This window comes from Stylophora pistillata, chromosome 10 (genome assembly GCF_964205215.1).
Source record: "Stylophora pistillata chromosome 10, jaStyPist1.2, whole genome shotgun sequence".
NCBI classification, from domain to species: domain Eukaryota; kingdom Metazoa; phylum Cnidaria; class Anthozoa; order Scleractinia; family Pocilloporidae; genus Stylophora; species Stylophora pistillata.
The window spans coordinates 23,914,073-23,925,174 of NC_142528.1; the positions used below are offsets into that span (position 1 = coordinate 23,914,073).

At 40.3% G+C, this 11,102-nt stretch overlaps 1 protein-coding gene and 1 long non-coding RNA gene across 3 annotated transcripts; one reads left to right on the top strand and one right to left on the bottom strand.

Annotated features, from left to right (window-relative positions):
• The first annotated feature begins 747 nt into the window (after positions 1-747).
• On the top strand, positions 748-10,206 carry LOC111321441 (arylsulfatase J). 2 transcript variants are annotated; one of them, XM_088734593.1, is made up of 9 exons: positions 748-877; positions 2,149-2,277; positions 2,938-3,097; positions 3,941-4,053; positions 5,064-5,213; positions 6,927-7,175; positions 8,257-8,401; positions 8,606-8,881; positions 9,333-10,206. In XM_088734593.1, the coding sequence occupies exons 2-9, from the start codon at positions 2,155-2,157 to the stop codon at positions 9,656-9,658; spliced, it is 1,542 nt and encodes a 513-aa protein (XP_088590719.1). In that variant the 5' UTR covers positions 748-877; positions 2,149-2,154; the 3' UTR covers positions 9,659-10,206. The 2 variants fall into 2 exon arrangements, with proteins under 2 accessions (XP_088590719.1, XP_088590718.1); XM_088734592.1 differs by lacking the exon at positions 3,941-4,053 and adding an exon at positions 4,105-4,217.
• Positions 4,535-6,047, bottom strand: LOC148722340 (uncharacterized). The gene is made up of 2 exons (XR_015992099.1): positions 5,936-6,047; positions 4,535-4,932 (listed from the first exon to the last, which is right to left on the bottom strand). It is a non-coding gene; the product is annotated as an uncharacterized LOC148722340 (long non-coding RNA).
• Positions 10,207-11,102: the final 896 nt, after the last annotated feature.

Consider the following 11,102-nt stretch of genomic DNA (forward strand, 5'->3'; position numbering starts at 1 on the left):
TTTTTTTCAGAAATTTTCAGAAACTTGAAATTGAAAAAGAAAAAAGAAAGGAGAATAAATACATGTCCGCAATGAGGCTTCTTTTGCCAGGCAACCTCGCCACAGCCGCCTGCTAAACAGGAAGTTACTTAAAACGGAATTGAGATTTTTCGACAAAAAAAGCTTCTAACGGTTAGAAATATCTGGTGATGCTTTGATAATTTTGGTCTGATTAAAGAAAAGTGCTGTGTTGGCAAATGCAACTCAGGCAAGATAACCACACCCTGAAGCGAGACTGGGATAATCAGAAGTCATGTTAACCATTTACACCCTAACATCAGTATTCATATTCTCCATACTGTTCTCTACACATTTCCTTTGGAACCGATGAGGAGAATTCGTTTCGCAATCAAAGCTTCTTAAGTTTGTGACCATTTCCTTTATTCTCATGATTTTAATAAATGATAAAGCAGTAGGAGAATTTAGGTGCTGGTCACTCAGGCTGAAATTAGTCGATGATTCTTTCTAGCTGCTGATAAATTCACAGAAACAGTCGATAAACGACGAATAGTATAACGTCGAGTTCATGTATTTGAACGACTTTTGCATCTGTCCATAGGAATGTTAAATGCTGATTATTTTGAAAACTAGATATTATCTTGCGCAGCAAGCAAGGAGCTTTTCGCAGCTTGAAACCATTCGAAGTACAAGGAAGCTCCGCTAGCTTTGAGATCCTCCCTTTGTCACGGCAAGTGCGTGACAGAGAGACGGTCACGAGAGAACGAACCTCAGTCCTATTCCTCCTCGGTGAACAAAACCAGACTTGAGGAGATCTCACAACTATCGCGAGTTCTAGCTCTGTGTAAACTGAAAACTCCTGTCATAAGTCGGCGGGAAGGTAGGCTTGTGTCTGCATTATGAGGAAAGATTAGTCGTCTTTAGCGTCATTATCAGGAAAGAGACACATGTAGAAACCCATCATGTCATCCGTATTATGTTTACCCAGTATGTAGGGTCTAAAATCTCGTGACATAAACTAACATGCCTTTTGCATAATATGGTTATTCCCTAGATGCAACGTCCTTTGTTCGCGTTATATGTAGTTCTCGCTTTAAAAAAGGGATTTATTCGCATAGTGTGTGTATATGTGTGAGTAAAAAAAAACCGAAGACCGTTGTGTTGCGGAATAAAACTCATTCATGCATACATACATACATACATACATAACTTTATTTGATAACGCAGGTTAAAAATTTACGCAACTTTACAGCTGATGTGGACCTGCCTAAAGTAATTAGTCCATAATTATATAGAATACAAATATGATACAATTTATACAGAAGGATAGTCTAGTCTTGTCTACAAACTTATTCATGTTTTGGTGCTAGTAAATCACAACATGAGGAAACAATATTTACAAACGTGAATGTCCTTGGGTGTTTCTTACTTGTTCTGTATGGCATGAAAAGTATAAAAGATTGTGCTTGATTTTGTGGAATATTTTGGATAATGTAGAGGTGGAGGGATGGCTAATGAGTTATATTTTTTGCTTTTTATAAATCCAATGATAATCATCTATTTATACTAATAAATTTCATTTTCTATTCAAAACCCTTCAAAGACGGAGGGGGTAAATCCGTCCAAAGTGGGTTATAATACTATCTTCTTCAAAGAAGCCTGCAAATTTTGACCCTTGACATAATTTTTTGAAAGTTGTCGACAAGAAAACCAATATTTTAGATTTTGTGACAAAAAAAAAAATTGAGGGTTGGTATATTCATTGGGGTACAGATACATCACTATTAATCCCTTAAATTTATCTGCAAGCACTTCATGTTAGCCTCTTATAAAAAGAAAAAGTATACAAAATTAGCACATTAATTTACCCTGTCTGCAGCTGAATATCCAGACCAAAATGCTCATTAAACTGATTTAAAAAGAACTGGCACATGTGCATGGTAGAAGGATGCTACCTTTCTCTGTAGTTTTATACTCCCAAGTGTTCAAAATATTTGGTGGTACTACTACTTTCCAGTGCATATAATTAATTGCCATCTGTTGAACAGAGTTATATAATATTTGATGGCAATATATCTGGTGCATCCCACTATCCACCCTTAAAAGACCAGGGGCTTGACATTTTTTACATTTTCCCCTCTGACTGAGTAGGTCAAGATGCAGTTGATATCATTGACCGTAGCTGTCCTTGTGTCTGTGTTGCTCCATGGCCTGTCACTGTCAAGTGCAACCAAGCAAAATTCAAAGCCACACATCATATTTATTGTTGCTGATGATTTGGTAAGTCATGTATGGGTAAAGTACCATTATATCTCCACATGCAAGTTCAATATAATTGGTCAGAATTTATAAAGCATCATTATTTTGGATATCTTGCGACTATATGGTCTAAGGAATGGACATTAGATATACTAATTATAAAAAAAAAAAAAAGAGATGAAAACATGAAAAAAAAGGAAATCAATATAAAGCAGTTTTTTCTGATATGGCAAATAAGGAGATACTTGTGGAGCTGAAAAGTCACTATATCCCTTCTACCTGCTAGAAATGTGCATTTCATCAAAAGTGTTTTGATGAAATTTGGAACTACACCAGGGTAAATCTAGAGGAGGTGTGGAGGGGGTCCCCCCAGATGACCAGTAGCTTTCTAAAATGATAATTAATGACAGGCTGTATGATGTTTGCTATATTTTCTCAGAAGCTCACATTATGTTATTGCCTAGTCATAAGCCTTCTTCCTTGTGCCCTTTTAAAGAGTTTGTTCATGTCACTTTTGAGGTACATCATTCCTTCCCTGTTGCATCCCTCCTAGGAAAATTCCTGGATTCACCCCAAGATTAGACCAAGTGAACTTATTTTTAGCTGATACATGTAGATTTGTCCACCTTATTTTCTGTTGGGTCAATTACGATAATCATACTTAATTAAAGATTCTTTTAGGGTTGGGATGATGTGAGTTTTCATGGGTCAGAGCAGATCCCAACACCAAACCTGGATGGACTGGCCAACAGTGGAATAATTCTCAATAATTATTACGTTCAGCACATATGCACACCAACAAGAAGTGCTATAATGACAGGCCGATATCCGATCCATACAGGTAAAATAGCACATTACAGTTAATTAATCAGAAACGGATGAAAAAATTGAGATCAGTAAAATAGTGTTCTCAAGAAAATCAGTAAAGAAATAGCCAAATAATACTGTTTAGAAAGGTAAAAACTCCTTCATTGCTGTCATGTATTAGCTACAAGACAGGTCAGTATGTTTGGTACTACAGTACCACCAGCAAGCCATGAACAACTTCTCCCCAACCCCACCCCATCTGGTGGTTATATTGCATGTTTAACACTCAGACTGCAAACTATCCTGCAAACAGGCCTTTATTAATAGTTATTAGTGTTGCAGCATACACATTTCTCTACCCGCAGGAAGGTTGGAGACAAGTTGGGAAGAGGTTGATGGGGGTCTGGCACTAATGATTATCAATGTTAGACCTCTTGCAGACAGCTAACTGCAGCTACATCATTCAAGGTCTCATACTTTCCCATGGGCAAAGACAACCCAAAGCCATAATATCGAGGGCCTATTCACAGAGTTAATTAACAATTATGGTATTCTAACGAGGCCCATAGGGCTAAGTAACTTACCGATAGTTGGCTACAATCATCTCATACCCAACAAGCGCAGGTGGAATAATTTTTTTATTGAAAACATCCCAAAATATCCTCCCAACTTTATTTTGTAAGAACAAGGGGAATGTTACAATGTACAAAAACACTTTCAGTTTAACTTGTATTTATGGCATGCATGATGTAATGGCTGATAACCTATTTTATGCCAATGGAACTCTTAAGTTACATTATCCAATGATCCAGTTTTTAATAATTGCTAACATTCACTCTCTTAGCAATAACTGTGATCACTATATACATATGTTTAGGTATGCAGCATTATGTTATTGAAGCGGCTCAGCCCTATGGACTTGGTTTGAATGAGACTCTTTTGCCACAATACTTAAAACAGCTTGGATATGCCACTCATGCAGTTGGAAAGGTAAAATAGTTTGCTCTTCTAATGATAACTGTGTTCATTATTTATGCCTAGGCATGCAGCACAGTGTTATTCAAGCTGCCCAGCCCTATGGACTTGGGTTGAATGAGACCCTTTTGCCACAGTACTTAAAACAGCTTGGATATGCCACACATGCAGTAGGGAAGGTACAAAGTACAAACAGAGATGATGATAAATCTCGCAACATTGTGGTAGCCTTAAGATTTGTCACTGATAATGCTGGTCACAGATGCTTATGTGTATACTGAATGATAGCTATAGAGGGGCCGCTGTTAGGCAAAACACAGGCAGGAGTGTACTTACAAGGGAAAAAGATGGCAGTAAGAGGTGTTAAAGGTGGCAGCAGATCCTCAGAAACACATCTTTTATAGAAACCCCTGAATTACTAACAAGCTAAATTTAGAATTAACATCTCCCTTATTCCATTCACACAAATCAAGCTTTTGACAAGGCAGATTCTGGCCATTGTTCAACAGATTTTATTGCAAAGCCTAATACCCATGAGGCAAATTTCAAAACTTACATTGCAGCTTAACATACAAAAAAAAAAAAAATTTCTTTGGCTCAGTTGCATAGAGCATTGGACCAGGAAATCCAAAGATCCAAAGATAACATTTAGTAACTCACTCACTTTTGCACTCATTCGATCTAACTCAGTGAGTGATTGAATGTATTCATAAATCAATGGATCAAACAGCAAATCAGTCAATTGTTTAGCCCTTTAACATATAACTTCTCCTTAAAATATCCATACATTATCCTGCAAACAGGTAATGAGAATACTCAAACTTGTCACCAAATTCTTGTAACCAATTTACAAGGAAATGTCTAGCAGCTAGAGGGGAGAATTAACAATCAGATCTGGGGAGTAAAAGGCATAATCACATATTCATCTATAAATTGTTTTCTTTATTTCCTCTCTTTTTCTTTCATGTATTTTTCATTCAGCTATTTCCCCCTTTTCTTTTCCATCTACTATTTTTGTCTTCTAGTGGCACCTTGGTTTCTTCAAAACAGAATATACTCCCACAAAGCGAGGATTTGATTCTTTCTTTGGTTACTGGTGTGGAAAAGGAGATTATTGGGACCATTCGAACCATGAAATATTCGGCTGGGGATTGGACCTTCGTGATAACCTCGAGGTGAATGTTGAATTAATAGAGTTAGTGAAGTGGTCCCTCCTACTAACTGTGATGAATAGAGCGATTTTCAAAATGAGTGTCGGAAGTAATCTGGGATTGCGTTGTTTTTGCTTTTCTTCGCTCAGTGATCGGTACAGAAAACTCGCGCCACTCTTCTCAACCAATCAGATACAAAACTTAAACCAATCATGACTTGGTCTGCCTCGTTTTCCCGCTCTTTAGGCAGTTTTGTTATGTTTACTTTGAGTTCTAGTATTTTCCTTGGGTGTGGACAAAACGTGGCCTAGGCCATGGCCTACCCTATGGCCTACCCTATGGCCTACCCTATGGCCTACCCTATGGCCTACCGGTAGTCAAATTTTTAAAAGGATGGCATTGCTGGAAACCTTTCAACGTTTTCCTGAGTACTGTCTTACCAACGACTTTCTTCTGCTGTTTTGGCGGCCACATTCCGAACAAAATTTCTTAACCTTCTGATAGAATAAGGAAATCGAGGAACAGAAGCCGGTTAAACGCAACTTTTGGGCAAAAATCATCATCTCAGCTCTCCTTTCAAATTAGTGCAATACTGGCCCTTTCTTTGGAAAAGCAAGTAAAGTTTGCGAAATGTTTACGACGGCGATGCGTGCGTGTCCCGGGGTGCTTGTTGCAAATTCAATACTCTACAGCACTTGAGGGTACTTAAAAAATTGGCCTGGCACGTAATGTTTGCGTTTTCTTACCTGGATATGTATGCTCTTCGATATAACGCCGTTCATTACATTTTTACACCAGCACTTCACTATATGCTACCAACTGACAGCCTGCACCATAAAGCCGCCATTTTGCATATCCTCTGCGACCACGCAATATTGGCCCCTCCTCTCCCCTCCCCCTTAACCTACCGTTATGGCTGAGTGCTGTGATATTTGCAGTGTTTCGTTCCCTCGGACGTTGAAAATCGTGTTAGCGACCTCTTAGTATACCCTTTTCAAAGACAGATAATTGTACACCAGCGTATTCGTTCGACTCTAACTGATTTTATTTTTATGTTCTTAAAAATCTGACCACCGGTAGGCCATAGGGTACGCCACAGCGTAGGCCACAGGGTAGGCCACAGGTTAGGCCATGGCCTAGGCCAGGTTTTGTCCACACCCAATCCGTTCTTCTGAATGGCCTTTTTTATAGCTTTGGTTTTGGTTTTGCGACACTCAATCGAAAAGCGATCTATGAGTCTTTAAGGCTACTCGTTACATGAAACCTCCCACGCAGTCCGTAATGCTTTCCACTCTAAGACCGCTCCTTAATTGACGTTTTATGTCGTACTTTTGTTTGCTAACTATAACTCGATCGCTCATTTCTTCCCCTGTTTAGTGCCGTTCGAGTATCTTTTTTGCGTACTATTTCGTCGTACTTTGTTTGCGTCGTCGTGCGTTTGGTCCTTTGTTTGTTTGTTTGTTTGTCTCGTTCTTCTTTTAGTTCATCATATTCTTTAATTCGGTTCGTTGGTTGGTCGGTTTGTCAGCTCGTCGTTCCATCGTTCCGTGGATTCGTCGGCCCGTCAGCCCGTCGTTTCGTCGGTCCGTTGGTCCATTGATTCGTCGATTCACTTGTTCGTTAGTCGATGAGCCGTACCTTTGTTTTCCAAATCGTTCGCTTATTTGTTATTTTCTCTCTCTTCCCACTAATGTTTCATCCTCGATATAATTTGTTTTTCTTTTTTTTCAATATCAGCCTGCCTTCACTGACTGGGGCAATTACAGTACCGACCTCTTCACAACGAAAGCCATCGATGTTATCCAGAAGCACGACCCTTCTCAGCCGTTATTTTTGTATCTTCCATACCAAGCAGTCCACAGTGCGAATTACATTCAGCCATTGCAAGCGCCACCATCTACAATCAAGAATTTTTCCAACATTGAGGACGGAAACAGAAGAATATTTGCTGCGATGGTGTCATCTCTCGATCAGGGTGTTGGAAAGGTACTTTAATACTTTTAGAGCGATTCTCGATCGACTGTCGAGTGGAAAGTATCACGGGAAGCCAATGGGAACTTGAAGTAAAAGTGTAAACTGCCTGAAGCGCGGGAAAATCGAGCGCAGGAGAACCGGGCGTGATCGACCGAGTCGCAGCTGGTTTTAGTTTAAAATCTGATTGGTTGAGATAGATGTGCGAGCTTTCTGGACCAATCACACAGCGAAGTAAAGCAGCTTTCGACACTCAGTGGAAAATTGCTTGAGCTGGTAACGTAGTTACCATCTTTCACAGGAAGTGGGATCCTTTTGTGTCGTACCCAGGATAAACCTACCAGATTCTCATGTCGACATCCAAACTGTGTTTTATTAAGTGTGACATTGTTTTTCGGATAAGCTGTCGGTGTGAAGGGCGAGGGAGCCTACAAAATGGTTGCAATTAATTTATATTAAAACAGTGGATAACGTAGAACGCGCTCAAACTCTGGATATCCTTTGCTATTCACCCCCGAGAAACCCGCGCCCGCAAATATTGTAGGATTAAATGAGTGAAGTTCATCTTTTTGTACTGTATGATCGTACTGTTTTAGTGTATATTCTTAAGCAACTACTCACCTCCGTGTCGTTGGCTAGCGCCAGTTATTTACCTCGCGACTCGGTAAATATCTACCACTAACCACCTACTTCGATGAATAATTGTCAGATATGTGTTAATTTTCAAGTAACATAAAGTCCTCTCTTGAAGTCTTAGCACGTGCGTCTTGTGTTCAAACAATCAAGAAAATGTGTAGAGAAAAGTGAAAACAAAGTGATGCACAGTCTATAGCAACTATGCATGGAACTTTCAACTTCAAACTAATTTCCTTGAAGAGGCTATTTTCGAATTACCTTTGGCCTCTTTTCCAAAACGAGGCCTGATGCTCAACCATTCTTGTGAAAGTGAGTTTATTTGCATGGGAGTTAAAACATTTTATCCTGGGAAAGGATGAGCACCAGGACTCGCTTTGAAAAAGAGGATAAAGGTAATTTGTAAATGGGTTATTTCTTTATCCAGGGAATTTTGACCACTGAGTCCTTTCTGTACACATAGGTCATTGATGCGCTCCAAACCCAGGGATTGTACAACAATTCACTGATCGTGTTTACAACAGATAATGGCGGTCCTGCGGCAGGTTTTGACATGAATTCAGCCTGTAACTTTCCTCTCAGAGGGGTCAAAGCAACATTATGGGAAGGTAAGACGTTACGAGGTTAGGATCATACTATTATAAAGAAAGTTGTTTTTGAATGTGCGCAAATCTATCTATTTTTGTCGCGGATTAAGTGTAGTGCTAACTGTCAGTGCTACCGCTTATGTGTCACCGCCAAGCTAGGAAATTACTCATTGTCTGTTTCGTCTAATTTTTAATTTACAACAGGTTAATTTTTTTTCTCATCAGGAGGTGTTCGTGGCGCGGGTTTCGTACACAGTCCTCTGCTGTCCACGAAAGGCCGAGTAAGCATGGAAATGATGCACGTGGCCGACTGGCTTCCCACACTGTATAGTGTAGCAGGAGGTGACATTCATGATTTGGGTGATTTGGATGGCTTTGATATGTGGGACACTCTCTCTAAGGCTACCGAATCACCTCGGAAGGAAATTCTTCACAATATCGATCCTAAGAGTGGATATTCAGCCCTGAGGTTTGGCGACTGGAAACTTATTGTCAATGCAAGTACGAGAAATAAGATAACTTGAATTTTGATATCGAGGTCTTCTTCATTAGCTAAACTAACATTATCACTGTACAATTTGTTTTTTTCGTGGTCGTGGTTATTGAATTTTCTCTCTTCTGAAGAACCTCTGTGGGCCATAATATTAAAATCTCGAATGTGATTGGCTAATCACACGTTCGTAACCGTTCAGGTTTTTACAATCCTAACCATCGTCCGTAATTTTTCTGCACTATTCGTGGTGAGGTGAAAGAAGTAAATTATCTGAAGAAAAATTTTTTAACGGTTCAGGTCGGTCCGTAAGGGAAAAAAGTGTGCCCTCTGCTCAAGATCTCGGGCACAGTTTTTTTTCCGATGCGGACTTCCCACTGGTTTATAACATAACGTATAACGTTTCATACGTAGCTGTATCTAACACCGCGGCCTGACGATTGTCTCCCTCCTTCCTCTCAGGTCAATCGTGGAGCGGATGGTATGCTCCCCCAGGACTGGACAATGCAATCCGAGGTGCTGCATTGAAGAATGCTGTTGTCACGTGCGGTAAGCCACCCAGCTCCCCCTCGGAGTGCACAAGGGAGTCGGGCCCTTGCTTGTTTAACGTTGCAGATGATCCTTGTGAGTACGTAGATCTTGCTAAAAATGAGACGGAAATGGTAGATAGTATGTTGAAGCGGCTAGAAGAATTTAAAAAGACCATGGTGCCACCAAGAAATCAACCGCTTGACCCTAAAGCAAATCCTGACAACTTCGGTGGAGTGTGGAGTCCTTGGATGGATTGAGGATAGAGTAATGTAGAACAGGGAGGGACGTTGGTAGGGTGGGGGGGTTGAGTTTAAATTCACGCTTTCCCCTCCCCCCTGAGTCCTCAACAAGAGTGGTTACGTTACACTTATTTTTGAAAATATTTTTATAATTAAGCAACCGATCATGTTATTGCAGGAGTGATCTGAACGTGAATTCTCTCTAAAATTTAAAGATAATGTACAGCAAACAAGTTATAAGCATGAACTTCATCAACTGCAGGAAACATTGCCTTTTCTCAGAAATACAAATAGTTAGAAAAATCACCTCCATTTTTAAAGGTCTAACGGTAGATTTCGTGCTACAATGAGAACGTCAAACGGAGGGTATAACTTGAAATAAAAAAAAAATTAAGAAGTAAAAACAAGCATGGATGAATGAAACGAGAATCATAGGCTGAAAGGTTTGTACAATAAAATAAAACCTGTATTAAGCGGACTGCTTATGTAACTAGTCGCGCCCGAGTTTATTTTGCTTAAATTGGAGGGTTTTTTGCCTTCTATTAAACGATATTTCCTTTGGAATATTTTGAAGGTTAATGCTCTTTCTTGTTCAAAAATAAAAACATTAGTTAACCCTAACCCTAACCTATCCAAGAAGAGTTACTCCAGCATGCGTAGCATGCCTATGTTTTGGGACGGGGAACCTTCCACCCATCTCCCGCCCTCTCCCACCCCCCCCCCCCCCTCATACCCCCCAAAATACTTCGTTCCAGGGGAATGTTGCGTGGAATCCTAAACAGGACGGCTACTCTAAGACGAAGGAGACTACGGTTGAATCGAAGTTTCGGGTGGTATAGGTAGCAGGAGTAGGGAGAGGAGCGTGGTGGACATAAATGTTATCGTACATTTATGGTCAGTTATGTATCTTGCATAACCCAGCTCGCCTGGCAGGCCATCACATCCGCGGCTGTCATTTCACATGGTCTTGTATCACTGACTTGAAATCGAGGAAGCGCGGGGTGAGCGCGCAAAGAAATCTTGTGACGTTTGCGCTCATTAAATCCCTCGTGACTCCTAATCCGCTCGCGTCAAAGACGGTGACGATATGGTAGTGAACTCTTGGGCTGTAAGCAGACTAGATGTTGTGTTAAGTGGCTTTACAGAGGTTTCTGAGATCCGGAGTTGCTCTCAATGTCTTTGCCTGCGAAATTACTGTGACAGATAATGGCAGCCAGCAGTTGGTGGTAGAAGTCACGTGCAAAACTGAAGAGCCAAGGGCAGGTTTGCTACTTAGTCGTGTAGATACAAAAGACCAGTTCTGGAACATTTTTTCAAAAAATGAGTCTCCAGAATATTTTTCACCGCTGTCAAGGTCTCACTCGTCATCTCTCCCGTCTTTCTTACTTCAGTGGCGCGAGAAATTGGAGTAAGAAAGACAGGAGAGATGATAAGTGATGTATAAACTCAGGAGACTTACTGA